This window comes from Hemitrygon akajei, chromosome 4 (assembly GCF_048418815.1).
Source record: "Hemitrygon akajei chromosome 4, sHemAka1.3, whole genome shotgun sequence".
Taxonomy (NCBI): Eukaryota; Metazoa; Chordata; class Chondrichthyes; order Myliobatiformes; family Dasyatidae; genus Hemitrygon; species Hemitrygon akajei.
Window position 1 is genome coordinate 104,588,031 of NC_133127.1, and position 18,670 is coordinate 104,606,700.

The 18,670-nt window shown below is 46.4% G+C and overlaps 1 protein-coding gene across 4 annotated transcripts in view; it reads right to left on the bottom strand.

The window, feature by feature from the left end:
• The window catches only part of trim2a (tripartite motif containing 2a), a 386,751-nt gene that overhangs the window by 66,222 nt on the left and 301,859 nt on the right, over window positions 1–18,670 (bottom strand). For all 4 annotated transcript variants that reach the window (XM_073043157.1, XM_073043161.1, XM_073043158.1 and 1 more), the window contains exon 8: window positions 10,459–10,626. In XM_073043157.1, the coding sequence (XP_072899258.1) occupies window positions 10,459–10,626 (168 nt within the window). The remainder of the gene's footprint in view (window positions 1–10,458; window positions 10,627–18,670) is intronic.

Here is an 18,670-nt window from a genome sequence, read left to right on the forward strand (position 1 = left end):
GGTTCACTCTCTGGGAGATGGTGCCTGGTCTGTTTTGTGCTAATCACAGACTAGGCTCTGCCTTCCGATCGTCACATGTCCCAAAGGAAACTACACTTGATCTTAGCCAAAAGGCCGAGAAGTGAGGGTATCCAGAAAGCAAGGCAGGGGCAGAGGGAACTGCGTAAACTCCAGACAGAGTTGCAGCAACTCCTTCTGCAGTTGAGGGGGGTGGATGTCAGGGAGGAACTGCGGGAGGTGAAGGGCCAGCAGGCCCAGCACTTTGCCGCCGAATCCAAGATCATCTTCCGATCGAGGGTCCGAACCGTGGAGCAGGACAAAAGGTGCACAGGGGGAGCTCTGTGATCCACAACCTTAAGGAAGAGGACGGCTCAGTCGCATCCTCGCAGACAGACATACTGAGGATCTGCAGGTCCTTCTATGCCGGTCTGTACGGAGAAAAGGCCACAGACTCCTCAGCCTCCCGCAACTTCCTGTCGTCTATCAGGCAGGTCTTAGACGACGGCAAGCGGGAGAGTCGGGATCAGCCACTGACCCTGGATGAGCTGACTGGTTCCATCCGTTCCTTTGAGTCGGGTAAGACTCCCGGAAGCGACGGCTTACCAGTCGAGTTGTATTCGGCTCTGTGGAACCGGATGGGCCCTGACCTGCTGGAAGTGTACAACGCTACACTCTTGGCAGGCAGCATGTCAGAGTCCATGAGGAAGGGCATCATCACCCTCATCTACAAGCAGAAGGGGGAGAGGGAAGACATTAGAAAGTGGAGGCCCATTTCACTCCTGAATGTGGACTACAAGAACCTATCCAAGGCTATCGCCAACAGGGTCAAGTCTGCACTGGAGCAGGTGATCCATCCGGACCAAACCTGTGCTGTACCAGGCAGGAAGATCTCAGACAGCCTCGCGCTGCTGAGGGACACCATCGCCTACGTGCAGGACAGGGGGGTGGACGCCTGCCTGGTCAGCTTGGACCAGGAGAAAGCCTTCGACAGGATTTTGCACACATACATGGCGGATGTACTCTCCAAAATGGGATTTGTGGAGGGAATCTGGAATTGGATCAAACACAGATATCTGTAGCGCAGTCCAGGTCAATGGGTGGGAAACAGACAGCTTCCCCATCAGGTCTGGAGTCAGGCAGGCTGCCCTCTCTCCGGTCTTGTTCGTGTGCTGCATAGAACCCTTTGCTGAAGCCATCAGGAGGGATGAGGGCATAAGAGGGGTGACGCTGCCAGGCAGTGGAGGGACTGGCATATTCTCGGCTGCAGGAGTACATGCTGAGGGACGCACTCAAACCTGGTGCAGCCACTGCAAGAGCCCGGTAGGAAAGGACCACAGTCTAGGGTTCTTCTCCCATGGGAGTTGAGGGGTAGGGGGGCGGGGTGTATACCCCTGAACAAGTGTACATAAATATGAAGTAACAGAGTGCCACCTGGGTGGCAAAAGTGTGGGAATGTAAAGACTGTAATGGAAGCATTTGTAAAGGACTGAGAGTCATTGAATGGTTTATTGTACATAATTTTATTTTTGAATAAAGTATATTTTGTTTAATAAAAAAAAATAAAACTTGCTGAGTTAAATAGATAGATAGATACTTTATTCATCCCCATGGGGAAATTCAACATTTTTTCCAATGTCCCATACACTTGTTGTAGCAAAACTAATTACATACAATACTTAACTCAGTAAAAAAATATGATATGCATCTAAATCACCGTCTCAAAAAGCATTAATAATAGCTTTTAAAAAGTTCTTAAGTCCTGGCGGTAGAATTGTAAAGCCTAATGGCATTGGGGAGTATTGACCTCTTCATCCTGTCTGAGGAGCATTGCATCGATAGTAACCTGTCACTGAAACTGCTTCTCTGTCTCTGGATGGTGCTATGTAGAGGATGTTCAGAGTTATCCATAATTGACCGTAGCCTACTCAGCGCCCTTCGCTCATCTACCGATGTTAAACTCTCCAGTACTTTGCCCAAGACAGAGCCCGCCTTCCTTACCAGCTTATTAAGACGTGAGGCGTCCCTCTTCTTAATGCTTCCTCCCCAACACGCCACCACAAAGAAGAGGGCGCTCTCCACAACTGACCTACAGAACATCTTCAGCATCTCACTACAGACATTGAATGACGCCAACCTTCTAAGGAAGTACAGTCGACTCTGTGCCTTCCTGCACAAGGCATCTGTGTTGGCAGTCCAGTCTAGCTTCTCGTCTAACTGTACTCCCAGATACTTGTAGGTCTTAACCTGCTCCACACATTCTCCATTAATGATCACTGGCTCCATATGGGGCCTAGATCTCCTAAAGTCCACCACCATCTCCTTGGTCTTGGTGATATGGAGACGCAGGTAGTTTGAGTTGCACCATATCACAAAGTCCTGTATCAGTTTCCTATACTCCTCCTCCTGTCCATTCCTGACACACCCCACTATGGCCGTGTCATCAGCGAACTTCTGCACATGGCAGGACTCCGAGTTATATTGGAAGTCTGATGTGTACAGGGTGAACAGGACCGGAGAGAGTACAGTCCCCTGCGGCGCTCCTGTGCTGCTGACCACCGTGTCAGACCTACAGTCTCCCAACCGCACATACTGAGGTCTATCTGTCAAGTAGTCCACTATCCAATCCATCATGTGAGAGTCTACTCCCATCTCCGTTAGTTTGTGCCTTAAGATCTTGGGCTGGATGGTGTTAAAGGCACTAGAGAAGTTAAGGAATGTAATCCTCACAGCACAACTGACCCCCTCTAGGTGACAGAGTGATTTGTGCAGCAAATAGCTTCCTCGTCTGTCATTATGGACCAAATGCTTGCAACATTGGCGTCAGGAGTGAGTTCGACAAGGAGAATGAAGAGCTACATTGGCAGACAGTGTGCCTTAAGATCTGGGGAATAAGATGAGGGATCGAGCATTATGCCTCCCCAGCACCCGGGAGGGGAGGACCTGGGAACTGAGCATTGTGCCTCCGCAGGAGCCCCGACGGAACGAGCGTGCCCAGCCTCCCCAGCCCAGGAGACAGAGTGGAGCGCATCGCTCACCTCCCTAGCATTCCACACCGGGGAACCCAAGACGGCGTAGCCATGGGAGGATGGGCACCATGTCAGATGCCGCCGGAGCAACAGGAAGATTAAAGGCCCTTGATGATTTGCGCCTCAAGGTCTACCCTGAAGCTCCCCAAATACGACGGTACGAGCAGCCTGGAGCCGTAGCTGGCGCAAGTCAAATTTGCCCCATGGCACAACGGGTTGAACCCCACAGAAATGGCAGTACACCTTGCCCTGGCACTGGAGAGAAATGCCCTGCGGGCCCTCCTCGACCTAACACCGGTGGAGCAGCGTAACTACAGGGCCCTCATAGTGGCACCGGAGTGGCATTTCAAGAGGCCATGGGCAGTAGCAATGAGGGAAGAATTGTGCAGCAGATGGTGCTGTATGGGAGAAAACTTGGGGGCGCTTGCAGCAGATCTTCGCCACTGTGTTCGGCGTGGCTACCCCGAGTTCCCTCTCACGGCCCAGGCGGAGAGAACAGAAGCGATCAAAGTGCTCCAGCGTTGTCTCGCACGCAGCGAGCCCGGGTTTGTGTCACTGAGGCGGAGGAGGAGGAGCCCGTGAGACAGCTCCAACCGGCGGCCACGAAACGACCTCTGCTCCTGGTGCGGTGGGGCAGGTCATTTGCCCCAGGACTGCCCACACTGGCACCACGCCACAGCTCAGGGCGGCCATCAGGAAATGCCGAGTGGGCAGCGCCGCCCAAATCCTCCGTTGTCGCCCCTCCGGGTGGGCCGTTTGGGTGAAGAGCAGGGCTTATACGTGGACTGTGTGGTGGAGGGTATCAGATGCCGGGCGTTGGTGGACTCGGGGTCAACCATCACCATCATCCGTCCCGGTATTCTCCCCAACATGGACCAGCCAATCCCCCCCCCGGGTGGACAATGGCGGCTGTATACGCCGTATACAGCAGGCAGTGGAGTAAAAGGGTAGCAGAGTAAGAGGGCTTTGGCTAAAATAGGGATTCAGCAAAGAAGAGTCAAGGTGAAGAACTGATTCACAGAGGTTCACAGATAAGTCTTCGACTTCCCCAGCGGGTTTTTTCCTTTCTCCCGTGGTCCTCTTCCACTAACACCTGTTGCTCTGATATGGCAGGTGAGCTCAGACCCGTGCCATGCTCCTCCTGTGACATGTGGAAGGCTGACGGTGTTCCTGCAGACTACGTGTGCAAGAGGTTTGTCCAGCTGCAGCTCCTGATAGACCGCATGGCGGCACAGGAGCTGCACATGGACTCGCTATGGAGCATCCGAGATGCTAAGAATGTTGTGGATAGCACATTTAGTGAGTTAGTCACACTGTGCAGTTTAAGGATCTAAGGAAAGATAGGGAATGGGTGACCAACAGGAAGAGTAGTTGCAGGAAGGTAGTACAGAAGTCTCCTGCGGTCATCTCCCTCCAAAACAGATATACCGCTTTGGAATCTGTTGGGGGAGATGGCTCATCAGCTGAAGGCAGCAGTAGCCAGGATCATGGCACCTTGGGTGGCTCTGCTGCACATGAGGGCAAGAAAAAGAGTGGTGGAGATGTTGTGGTAGGGGATTCCATGGGAAGCGAATAGAGAGGAGCTTCTGTGGCCGCAAATGGAACTCCCGTATGGTGTGTTGCCTCCTGGGTGCAAGGGTCAGAGATGTCTTGGAGAGGCTGCAGGGCATTCTGAAAGGGGAGGGTGAGCAGCCGGCTGTCGTGGTGCATGTAGGTACTGACGATGTAGGAAGAAAGCGGGATGAGGTCCTACAAGCTGAATTTGGGAGCTAGGAGGTAACTTAAAAGAGTAGGACCTCAAAAGTAGTAACTTCAGGATTATTACCAGTGCCACGTGCTAGCCGGAGCTGGAATGGCAGGATAGCTAGAATGAGTATGTGGCTTGAGCGGTGGTGCAGGGGAGAGGGTTTCAGATTCTTGGGGCATTGGAACCATTTCTGGGGGAGGTGGGACCAGTACCGTCCGGACAGTCTACATCTGGGCAGGGCCGGGATCAATGTCCTAGGGAGATTGTTTGTTAGTGATGTTGGAGAGCCTTTAAACTAATATGGCAGGGGGATGGGAACCCACACAGAAAAGAAGATAGAAGTGATGCAGAGACCAAAGCTAGAGTAAGTGAAGAAAAAAGTAAGAGTAGAGTGCATAAAAGTAAAAAGCAAGAATCACATAGGTCACTAGATTCTATAAGGACAATGAGACAATGAGTATAAGGGCACTTTATCTAAATACCCGTAGTATTAGAAACAAGGTTAATGAACTTGTGCCACAGATCAGTACTAAGGCATATGATTTAGTGGCCATTACAGAAACCTGGTTGCAAGGTGGAGATGACTGAGAATTAAATATCCAAGGGTATCAGGTAATATGGAAAGATAGGCAGGAAGGGAGAGGAGATGGGGTGGTGCTCTTGATTAGGGATGAGATCAGGGCAATTGTGAGAGACGATGTAAGATCTATGGAGTAGAATGTTGAGTTCATCTGGGTAGAGATTAAGAATAGTAAAGGGAAAAAAAATCACTGGTGGGAGTTGTTTGTAGACCACTTAATAAAAATGTTGCAATGGCAGAGGTGATTAACCAAGAAATAACTGAGGCTTGTAACAATGAAATGACAGTTGTCATGGGGGATTTTAACTTCCACATAGATTGGGTGAGTCAGGTTGGTCAAGGACGTCTTGAGGAGGACTTCATAGAATGCATCTGTGATGGCTTTCTTGAGCAACATGTTAGTGAACCTACAAGGGAAAATACTATCTTAGATCTAGTCCTGTGCAATGAGACAGGTAAGATTAATGATCTTGTAGTCAGGGATCCTCTTGGATCCTTCAGATGGAGGATGAAATAGTTAAATCTAAAACTAATGTATTATGCTTGAACAAGCGAGACTATAACAGGATGAGGGAGGAGTTGGCTAATGTGGATTGGAGCACAGGCTATTTGGTAGGACAGTTGAGGAACAGTGGAGTACATTCAAAGAGATTTTTCACATTGCACAAAAGTATATTCCAGTCAAAAGTAAGGACAGTAAGTGTGGGGAGAGCCAGTCTGGGATAACTAAGGAAATAAAAGGTAGTATCAAATTAAAAGCTCATGTGTACAAAGTTGCAAAGGGTAGTGGGAGACTGGCGGATTGAGAAAACTTTAAAAAGCAACCGAGAACAACTAAACAAGAAATAAAGAAAGGGAAGATAGAGTATGAAAGTAAATTAGCACAAAATATAAAAACAGATTGCAAAAGTTTTTATAAATATACAAAGCGGAAGAGAGTGGCTAAAGTCAACATAGGTCCCTTGGAAGACGAGAAGGGGAAATTGATATTGGGTGATAAGGAAATGGCTGAGGCATTGAACAACTATTTTGTGTCAGTCTTCATGGTGCAGGACACGTCTAATTTGCCAAAGAAGGATGTTATGGATGAAATGGGAAGTGAGGACCTCAGTAAGATCACTGTCACGAAAGAGACAGTAATGAGCAAACTAGAGGGCCTGAAGGTAGTTAAGTCCCCTGGTCCTGATGGGATGCATCCCAGGGTGCTGAAGGAATGGTGGAGGTTATAGTAGACACGTTGGTAATCATTTATCAAAACTCTAGACTCTGGACAGGTCCCAGAGGATTGGAAGACAGCAAATGTCATGCCACTTTTTAAAAAAGGATGTAGGCAAAATACAGGCAACTATAGGCCAGTTAGCTTAACAGCTGTAGTTGGGAAAATGCTTGAAGCTGTCATTAAGGAAGAAATAGCGAAACATTTAGAAAGGCGTGGTTCCAATAGACAGACGCAGCATGGATTCAGAAAGTGCAGGTCCTATTTGACAAACTTACTAGAGTTCTTTGAGGACATAATGGGTGCAGCGGATAGAGGGGAACAGGTGGATGTCGTATACTTGGATTTCCAGAAGGCATTCGATAAGGTGCCGCACAAGAGACATAAATAAGATACGGATGCATGGAGTCGGAGGAAGTGTATTGGCATGGATAGTGGATTGGTTAACCAATAGAAGGCAGAATGTTGGTATAAATGGGTGTTTCTCCGGTTGGCAATCTGTGGTGAGTGGGGTGCTGCAGGGGTCGGTGCTATTTACCATTTACATTGATGACTTGGACGAGGGGACTGAGTGTAGCGTAGCAAAGTTTGCTGATGACACTAAACTGAGTGGAAAAGTAAATTGTACAGAGGATGTGGAGAGCCTGCAGAGGGATTTAGATAGGTTAAGTGAATGGGTCAAGGTCTGGCAGATGGAATACAACGTTGGTAATTGTGAGATCATCCACTTTGGAAGGAATAAAAGAGCAGATTATTATTTAAATGGGGGAAAGATTGCAGCATGCTGTTGTGGAGAGGGACTTGGGAGTGCTTGTTCATGAATCGCAAAAAGTTGGCTTGCAGGCACAACAGGTTATCAAGGAAAGGTAAATGGAATGATGGTCTTCATTGCTAGAGGGATTGAATTCAAGAGCAGGGAGATCAGGGTACTGGTGAGGCCGCACCTGGAGTATTGTGTGTAGTTCTGGTCTCCGCACTTGAGGAAGGATATTATGGCTTTGGAGGCAGTGCAGAGGAGGTTCACCAGGTTAATTCCAGGGATGAAGGGGTTAATCTATGAGGAGAGATTGAGTCGCCTGGGACTATACTCTCTGGAATTCAGAAGAATGAGAGGGGATCTTATAGAAACATACAAAATTTTGAAAGGGATAGATAAGATAGAAGTAGGAAAGTTGTTTCCATTGGTAGGTGAGACCGGAACTAGGGGACGTTGCCTCAAGATTCAGGGGAGAAGATTTAGGACGGAGATGAGGAGAAACTGCTTTTCCTAGAGAGTGGTGTATCTGTGGAATTATCTGCCCAGGGAAGCAGTTGAGGCTTCTTCATTAAATATATTTAAGATACAGTTAGATAGATTTTTACATAGTAGGGGAAATTAAGGGTTATGGGGAAAAGGCAGGTCGATGGAGCTGAGTTTATGGTCAGATCAGCCATGATCTTATTGAATGGCGGGGCAGGCTTGATAGGCCGGATGGCCTACTCCTGCTCCTATTTCTTATGTTCTTATGTAAATAGCGATGATCGCTGCTGACTGTGCAGTGATGAGAGGGAAGAGGGGGCTGCACATCGCAGTGGGGAGAAACACAGCAGATCACAAGGTGTGGCTCGCTGACTTCCGAGAACCCTGCATCCTTGGCCTTGACCTGCTGTCCCGTTGGGCAGCCCATGTGGATGTGTTGGGGGCAACACTCTGCCTCAGTGCCGAAGCTATGGCACTCCGGTAGGGCAGCTCCAGGAAGCGGTCCCAGAGGGGGCAGCAACCACCACCGGGTTCACAGCGGCCCGCGGCAGTGCAGCACACCCCACAGCGCCCTCCGCAACAGCAACGGTGACGGCGCTTCAGCTGACAGCCAGTGTCGACCTCCCCACCATGGACCAGCAAGCTGCGCAGCAAACAGGTGAGCGATTCTGTGCTGGCCCGGGTAAGTGAATGGCTGGAGTGGGCAAAGGTCTCTGCCCTGGATCTAGAGACCAAAGCCCTATACTCGGAGTGGGGAATGCTGGAGGTGCGTGACGGGTTGCTGTTCAGGTGGTGGTAATTGTCCGATGGTGACAGACTCTTGCAGCAGTGGTCCCCCGGGGGCTCTGCACCACGGTGTTGTGGTCAGTGCACAGGCTGGTGGGGGCCGGCCATTTCGGAGTTGCAAAGATGAAGTTGCAGGCTGCGTAAAAGCTTCTACTGGCCTGGGTGCAGGTGTTTGTGCACGGCTGCAATGCCTGTAAAGTCCCAGAAGGGACTGGGCCACCAGTCTAGAGTGGCAATGCAGCAGGACATGGTGGGGGCCTCAGTAGGTGTCTACTGCCCTTCCTGGAAGAAGGGACTATCCCCCAGGTGTGGAAGCCACTGGAAGGGCTGGGAGAGGTGCTCGACCACATCTCCGATGTGGTATAACGGGTGCAGTTGCCTGAGCGACGGAAGGCAGTCATGTTGCACCGTGTTAGCCCTTGGCCACCACTGACCCAGCGAGACTGAAGGAAGGAAGTGACACTCCGAGTGGCAGTGACAACACCCACCTGAACTTTTGGACCTTGCTATGAACTCTGGGGTTGCCGGGGATGGCTGACCCCTTAGGTGGGGGCAGTGTGACATTCTGGGTGGGGGTATGGTTGACAGCCCACCCCTGCATTTCTAATAACCAGTACTGTTTATTGTTCTTGTGTTAAAATGCTTTTGTGGGATTATGGTGGGAAGTTCAGTTCGCTTATTGTTACATCTTAGTTTGGGTTATATATTTATTTGTTTGTGTATTTGTGGGTCACCCTGACTGTAACTGGAGCATGTGATGATCACCTCCCCCGTCAGTGTGAGACTGGTTGGGCTATGGTGTCCGGTCTGCTTTGTGTCTATAACAATAAAACTGTTGTTGAGTGAAAGAGCTTCCTCGTCTGTCATTATGGACCAAAAGCTCGCCACAGTATTTAAGGTAGAGGTTGAATGATTCCTGATCGGTCAGGGCATGATTGGACACGGGGAGAAGGCAAGTGATTGGGGCTGAGAGGAAAATTGGATCAGCCATGATGAAATGGCAGAGCAGATTCAATTGGGCCAAATGGTCTAATTCTCCTCCTATATCATATGGTCTTATCATGTTTCACAACAGGTAACTGTGGACTGATTTCTTCTGAACAGGTGATTATAAACCTGATTCTGATTCTGACATTATTTTACAGGCTAAAAATATTTTAAACTGAAATGGTTTGACGAAATACAATTTAGAAAAAAGACACTTATTAACATTTGAACCTGTTTTTACCATTTAATAAAATCAACCCAAAATCTGATTGTATCATCAGCTCCACTGCTACTCTGACCTTTTAACCTTGTTTGTGATAGAAGATGCAATTACATTGGACAGACTGTATGTCTTAGAAGAGTGAATGGATCCACTGAGCCAGATCTCACAGAGCAGGCTAGCTGCTCCAAATCTCTGTCATCCACACTTACTCGACAGCATAAAATGGATGCTACTTGAAGGTCTTCCACATCTGAGATACAAATTAGCAGTATGGTTGTATGCCATGCAGCAAATATGTTGCTCGAGAGCCTGTAAGGCTGGATTGGGACTCTTATCAGTTGTGAAACATGCTTATCTTTTAACAGTTTTAAAAATGATTAAAATGAAGTAAACAATATTTGACCAGTTCATATACTTTAAAAATAGGGGAAGTATTAAGCAAAATCATATTAATTCAACTTAATGAATCAACTTTGCTTCCTATATCTTTGCCCTAAGCATGCGACTGTTTTAATATTGAAACTGCAGGCAAAATATTGCACACTAAGAATTCATTTGTAGTTACAAAATCAGATTTTGTTCAATGAAGAACAAATTAATTAAATATTTTAATCCATATTTGCATGCAAACTTTTAAAATAAATGACACTCACCTTGAATTTGCCATCTGATGAGAAAATGCTCACCCACTTGTTATCATAATCAGCAATGATAATATCACCGGTTGGATGCACAGCCACACCCGTTGGACGTTGCAGCTGACCAGGTGATCGTCCACGAATACCAAACCGGTTTTTAAACTGTCCGCTATTTGAGAAAATCTGGAATAAAAGTTTATAACATCTTGCACGATGTTCGGGCATGAATCTACAGTATTTGCTTTATATATAAATAAAAGGCAACATTTTGTTCCTGAACTTACAATACAGAATGGAATCAAGTTCTGTAAAGACCCAAAATTATCAACTCTAGCAGTTCAAAAGAAAAATATAAGACCATAAGACATAAGAACAGATTTAGGCCATACAGCCCATCAATTCTGTTCTGCCATTCCATCATGGCTGATCATGGATACCACTCAACCCCATACACCTGCCTTCTCACCATATCCTTTGATGCCCTGACCGATCAGGAAACGATCAAATTCCAACTTAAATATACCCACAGTCTTGGCCTCCACTGCAGTCTGTAGCAGAGCATTCCACAGATTCACTACTCTCTAAAAAAAAATCCTTTTTACCTATATTCTAAAAGGTTGCCCCTCAATTTTGAGGCTGTACCTGTTCTGGATACCCCCACCTTAGGAAACATCCTCTCCACATCCTCTGAAGGTTTCAACATTTGGTAGGTTTCAATGAAATCCCCACACATTCTTCTAAATTCCAGTGAGTACAGGCCCAAAGCTGCCAAACGCTCCTCATATGTTAACCCCTTCATTCTTGGAATCAATCTCGTGAACCTCGTCTGGACTCTCTCCAGTGACAACACATCCTTTCTGAGATAGGGGTCCCAAAACTGTTGACAATATTCCAAGTGCAGCCTGACTAGTGTCTTATAAAGGCTCAGCATTATCTCCTTTCTTTATATTGTATTCCCCTTGAAATAAATGCCAACATTGCATTTTCCTACTTTACCACAGACTCAACCTGTAAATTAACCTTCTGGGAGTCTTGCACTAAGACTCCTAAGTCCCTCTGCACCACTGATGTTTGAACCTCTTCCCCATTTAGATAATAGTTTGCACTATTGTTCCTTTTACCAAAGTGCATTATCATACATCTGCCACTTTTTTGCCCATTCTTCCAATTTGTCCTACTACAATTGCAGTGCTTCCTCAGCACTAACTGCCCTGCGCCTATCTTTGTATCATCCGCAAACTTGCCACAAAGCCATCAATTCCATTATCTAAGTCATTAACAAACAATGTGAAAAGTAGCAGTCCCAACACTAACTTCTGAGGAACACCACTAGTCACTGGCAGCCAACCAGAAAAAGTCCTTTTTATTCCCACTTGCTGCCTTCTGCCTATCAGCCACTCTGCTATCCATTGAAGTACCTTTCCTGTAATGCCATAGGATTTTATCTTGTTAAGAAGCCTCATGTGTGGAATCTTACAAGTGTCTTCTGAAAATCCAAGTAAATGACATCCACTGCCTCTCCTTTGGCAAGCCTGCTTATTACTTCTTCAAAGGACTGTAACAAATTTTGTCATGCAAGATTTCCCTTTACAGAAACCATGCTGACTTTGACTTATTTTATCATTAGTCTCCAAATATCCTGAAATAGACTCCAACACTTTACCAACCATGGAGGTTAGGCTAACTGGCCTATAATTTCCCTTCTTGTGCTTTCCTCCCTTCTTAAAGAATGGAGTGACATTTGCAATTTCCAGTCCTCCGGGACCGTTCCAGAATCAAGTGATTCTTGAAAGGCCACAACCATCTGTTATCTCTTCAGCAACCTCTCTCAGGACTCTGGGATGTAGTCCATCTGGTCCAGGTGACTTATCCACCTTAAGACCTTTCAGTTTGCCTAGCACTTTTTCCTTTGTAATAGCAACGGCACTCACTCCTGCTCTCTTACAGTCAAGGACCATGGCACACTGCGTCGTAAGCATTCCTTTACATTAAGCTCTCTAATAAGATCTGGGTCATTACACAACACCCAATCTAAGATAGCCTTTCTCCGAGTAGGCTCAAGCAGAAGCTGCTCTAAAAAGCCATCTCGTAACCATTCAACAAATTCTCTCTCTTGTGATCCAACACCAACCTGATTTTCCCAATGCTCTTGCATATTGAAGTCTCCAATTACAATTGTGTCATTACTCTTATCGTATTCCTTTTCAGCTCCCTTCGTAATCTCAACCCCATATCTTGGCTACTATTTGGAGGCCTATATATGACTCCCATAATGTTTTTACTCTTGCAATTTATTAATTCCACCCGCAAAGATTCAACATTCTCTGACCCTATGTCACCTCTTTGTAAAGATGTAATTCCATCTCTTACCAACAGAGCCACACCACCGCCTATGCTTTCCTGCCTGTCCTTTCGATACAAAGTTTATCCTTTGATGTTAAGCTCCCAACTATGACCTCGGATTCAAGTGCAACCCGTCCCTTTTGTACAGGTCCCACCTGCCCCAGAAGAGGTCCCAATCACTCAGAAATCTGAATCCCTGCCCCCTGCTCCAATTCTTCAACCAAGCATGTATCTGCCACTTCGTTCTATTCCTATCCTCACTGTCATGTAGCACAGGCAGCAATCCCAAGATTACTACCCTTGAGGTCCTGCTTCTCAATTTGCTTCCTAGCTCCCTGTATTCTGTTTTCAGGACCTCCTCGCTTTCTCTTCCTATGTCGTTAGTACCAATATGTACCACAACTTCTAGCTGCTCACCCTCCTTTTTCAGGATATTGTGGATATGTCCAGAAAGATTTCGGACCCCGGCACTTAGGAGGAAAACTACCATCTGTGTTTCCTTTTCGTATCCACAGAATCATCAATCCATTCCCCTAACTATAGAGTCCCCTATCACTGCTGCCATCTTCCGTTCCCTACCTTCTGAGCCACAGGGCCAGAGGCGCGGCCACTGTTACTTCCCCCAGGTAGGTTGTTGCCACCAACAGTAACTCAAAATGGAGTACGTATTGTTGAGGGCGACAAAATATATATATTTATTAATTAACATATTTATCATAACACACCCATAATCTACTATCTAATTAGGGATTCATGGCATTAGACCAAGCTCGCCAACAAGAGTATCGAGATCAGTTCCATGTCAATGTACTCTCTCCACCACACATCTATAGAAGGTTGTCAAAGTTTTAGATGACATGCCAAATCTTCGAAGGAGTGAAGGCGCTACCGAGCTGGGCCAAGGACACATCCTCTGAAATAATTACACTGAGGTTGACCCTCTCCACTTCTGAGCCCCCAATGGGCAGTGCGATTATCAACTTCCAGTTTCCTGGTCCCATAGTCAAAAATCATCTCCTTGGCCTCACTGATATTGAGTGAGAGGTGATTGTTGTGACAACACTCAGTCAGATTTTCAATTTCCCTCCGAAATGCTGATTTGTCATCACCTTCGATTCGGCCAAGGACAGTGGTGTTGTCAGCAACTTAAATATGACATTGGAGCTGTGCTTAGCCTCATAGTCATAAGTATAAATGAGTAGAGCAGGGGGCAAAGCACGCAGCCTTGCAGTTCACCTGTGCTGATGGAGATTGTGGAGAAGATGTCGTTGCCCATCTGAACTGACTGGGCAAGTGAGGAAATTGAGGTTCCGGTTGCACAAGGAGAAATTGAGGCCCATTTCTTAGGGATGATAGTATTGAATGCCAAGCTGTAGTCAATGAAGAGCATCCCGATCTATGCATGTTCGCTATCCACATGTTCCCAGATTGAGTGAAGAGCCAATGAAATAGCATCTGCTGTGGAGTTGTTGTGACTGTAGGCAAATTGGAGCAAATCCAAGTTACTTCTCAGGCAGGAGTGGTACGTTTCATTACTAACCTCTCAAAGCACTTTATCACAGTGGGTCCCATTGGATGATAGTCAATGAGGAAAGGCACTGTGTTCTTCTTGGGTACAGGTAGGTACAACTGAAACCTGCTTAAAGCAGGTGAGTACATAGATTGCCAAAGTGCGAGGTTAAAGATATCGGTGAACACTCCAACCAGTGGATTAGCACAGGCTGTTAGTACTCAGCCAAGTACCCTTGTCTGAGTTTTTTGTGGGTTCATCCCCCTGAAGGATGCTCTCATGTTGCCCTCAGGGCCATTGGGGACTATGGGAGTTTGTGAAGGTGTCTCCATGAAGGGGAGGAGGGGAGCAGGGGGGAGAGGGGAAGTCGGGGGTGCGGGATGAGGGAGATGGGGTTGGGGGTAGGGGAGGGAGAGAGGAAAGGGAGAAGGGTAAGGGGGTAGGGGAGGGAGAGAGGGAAGGGAGAAGGGCAAGGGGAAAGAAGATGGAGGGGGAGGGGAGGGGGAGAGGGGAAGGAGAGGGGATGAGTGACGGGAGATGGCGAGGGGGAGGGCTGGAGTGGGGATGGGAGAGGGGAGTGGCAGAGGTTATTGGTGGATGGGCAGAGAAACAATGGTAGTTCCTTTCCTACAAAAGATGCTTCTCGACCTGTTGAGTTCCTCCAGCATATTATATGTTGCTTCAGATTCCAGTAACTTCAGCTTCCTTGTATCTGCATCCTATTCTGAATTAGTCAGAGTAATTGCTTACTATTTACTGCTGCTGAAGTTTCTTGTGTTCAGTTTTGGTGCTATGTCCTTCTTTAACAACATTTAAATTTGCTCTAGTTTCACACTGACTGATGTGTGAGTCACTAATGATCATATCCTGAACTGGTCAATGCAGGTTGTCAAACATTATAAATTTACCTGATTGCTGCATGGTTTTATTGACTTGAAGTTGTGAGAAAATGTGTTGTCCTTTGAATGGAGTATTTTTGAAGTTCATAATTATTGTTCTGTCTCTTCCTTGCAGTGTGCTGGGTGAGGCCAAACGGAACCCACATGTCAGTGCTTTAGGATGGCCAGTGACTGCTCAAGCATTACCAGTCCTGTGGTACGCCAAATTGACAAACAGTTTCTGATCTGCAGCATCTGCCTGGATCATTACAAAATTCCCAAAGTTCTTCCTTGTTTACACACCTTTTGTGAGAGGTAGGTGACACCTTTTCAAATTTGACTGAAGTTTGTGGAAACCAAAATAAAAACTAAACCTGAAGATCATAAGACAGAGTGAGGCCACTTGGCCCATCGAAGCTGATACATATTTTTCTCCTCCTCAGCCCAGTCCCCGGACTCTCCCCATAACCTTTGATGCTGTGGCTAATCAAGAACCTACCTCTACCTCAAATACACCCAACAACCTAGCCTCCACAGCTGACTGTGGTAAGAAATTCCACAAATTCACCACCCTCTGGCTAAAGAAATTTCTCCACATCTCAGTTTTAAATGGACGCCCCTCTATCCTAAGGCTGTGCCCTCTTGTCCTAGGCTTCCCCCACGAGGGGAAATGTCCTCTCCACATCTACTCTGTCTAGCATTTCAACATTCAAAAGGTTTCGATGAGATCTATCCCCCTTCTAAATTCCAGCGAGTACAGGCCCAGAGATATCAAATGTTCCTCATATAAGATAAAACTTTAATTTATCCCAAAGGAAATTATTGTTGCAAGGTTGCTCAGTCAGAAATATAAACTTTAAAATACAAAATGTAAGCACTGAGGTATGAAAGAATACAAAATGTGCATTAAAAAGTAACAGTGCAAATACAGATGTGTAATGAAATCATACACTTATTTTCTCAAGGAGGAGGAGTTGTAGAGTCCTATAGCCACAGGGAGAAAGGATCTCCTGTGGCATTCAGTGGTGAACCTCGGAATCAGTCTGTTACTAATGGTGCTCCTCTGTTTGTCCAGTATGCTATGGAGGGGGTGAGAGAGATTGTTCATAATGCTCCGTAAATTCTACACATCCTCCTCTCAGACACAACCAGCTGGGAATCAAGTTCCAACCCAAAACAGAACCAGCCTTCCTGACGAGCTTATCGATCTCGGTGTCAGCTACTCTCACCCTGCTGCCCCAAGAGACTACAGTGTAGAATAGATTGCTGGCCACCACTGAGTCGTAGAACATCCACAGCAAGGTACTGCAGATGTTGAATGGCCGGAGCCTCCTCAGGAAGTACAGTTGGCTCTGTCCCTTCTTGTACAGAGCCCCTGTACTTATAATGCAGTCCAGTTTATTGTTCAGCTGAGTTCCTAGGTACTTGTAGCTCCAAACGACTTCTAGATCCCTTGCCTTAATGGAGATGGGAGTGCAGGGTGTTATCACCTTCCTGAAGTCCACCAACTCAATTGTCTTAATAATGTTGAGCTGCAGGTGATTCAGCCCACAGCACTGACCAAAGTTGTCCACCAATCTTCAGTACTCATCCTTTTGACCTTGGCTGACAAGTCCTTCTGCAGCTTTCCTGTTTCCTCAAACTACTTGCCCCTCTACCAATCTTTGTATCATCTGCAAACTTGACAACAAGGTCATCTATTCCATCATCTAAATCATTGAAATACAGCATAAAAAGAAGTAATCCCAACACTGACCCCTGCGGAACACCACTAGTCACTGGCAGCCAACCAGAAAAGGATCCTTTTATTCCCACTCGCTGCCTCCTACCAATCAGCCAATGCTTTAACCATGCCAGTAACTTTCCCGTAATACCATGGGCTCAATACTTGGTAAGCAGCCTCATGTGTGGCACCTTGTCAAAGGCCTTATGAAAATCCAAATATACAACATCTCCTGCATCCCCTTTATCTATCCTACTTGTAATCTCCTCAAAGAATTCCAACAGGTTTTCCAGGCAAGATTTTTCCTGAATGATCCTATATCACATCTTCCCTGTTATATGGTTATAAGGAAACCATGCTGACTTTGTCCGGTGTCCCCAAGGACAACCTCATCATTAACAATTGTCTCCAACATCTTCCCAACCACTCAGGTTAGGCTAACAGGTCTTCAATTTCCTTTCTCTTGCCTCCCTCCCTTCTTAAAGAGTGGAGTGACATTTGTAATTTTCCAGTCCTTTGGAACCATGCCGGAGTCCAATGATTCTTAAAAGATCATTGTTAGTGCCTCCATAATCTCTACTGCTATCTCTTTCAGAACCTTAGGGTGCATTTCATCTGGTCCGGGTGACTTGTGTACCTTTAGGTCTTTCAGTTTTTTGAACATCTTCTCCGTTGTAATAGTAACTGCACTCACTTGTCTTCCTCAGTTTTCCCAGAAACCTGCACCAGTGCTGCTCTGCTGTCATCTCTACCAGCACCTCCTTCCAATTTTCTTTGGCCAACACCCCTCTCGTACCATTGTAATTTCCTTTGCTCCACTGAAATACTGCTATGTCAGACTTTACTTTCTCCCTATCAAATTTTAAGTTGAACTCAATCATATTGTGATTACTGTGTCCTAAGGATTCCTTTATCTTAAGCGCCCAAATTGCCTCCAGTTCATTCTATAACAACATCCAATCCAGTATAACTGATTCCCCTAGTAGGATCAATGACAAACTGCTCTAAAAAGCCAGCTCATAGGCATTCAATAAATTCACTCTCTTGAGATCCATTACCAACCTGATTTTCCTAATTAACCTGCATGTTGAAATCTCCCGTGACTATCATTACATTGCCCTTCTGACACACCTTTCCTGTTTCCTGTTGGAATCTGTGGTCCACCGCCCAGCTTCTGTTGGGAAGCTTGTATATCACTGCAGTTTCTTAACTCAACCCACAAAAATTCAACATGTATCACATCTTTCTATTGATTTGATGCCATTCTTTACCAGCAGAGCCACACCATCCACAGCCACATTCAGCTCCCAACTCCAACCATCCTTCAGCCACGATTCAGTGATGGCCACAACATCATACCTGACAATCTGTAAAAGTGCAACAAGATCATCCACCTTATTTCTTATACCTTGTGCATTGAGATTTAACACTTTAAGTGCTGTATTTGCTACCATTTTAGATTCTGCATAGCTAATGCACTGATACTCACCCTGCAGGTTGCAAATTTTTCCATATCATCTGCCCGCCCTTCTTGACAGTCTGACTGTGTACTATCTTTACTTATTTACCATCTGTCTTATCCCAAGTCCCTTCACTCTAGTTTCCAGCCCCCTGCTTAAACCCTCCCCAACAGATATAACAAATCTGCCCATGAGAATATTGGTACCTCTTGGGCTCAGGTGTAACCCGTCCATTTTATACAGGTCATGCCTCCCCCCCCCCCCCCCCCAAAGAGATCCCAATGATTCAAGAGCCTGAAGCCCTGCCCCCTAA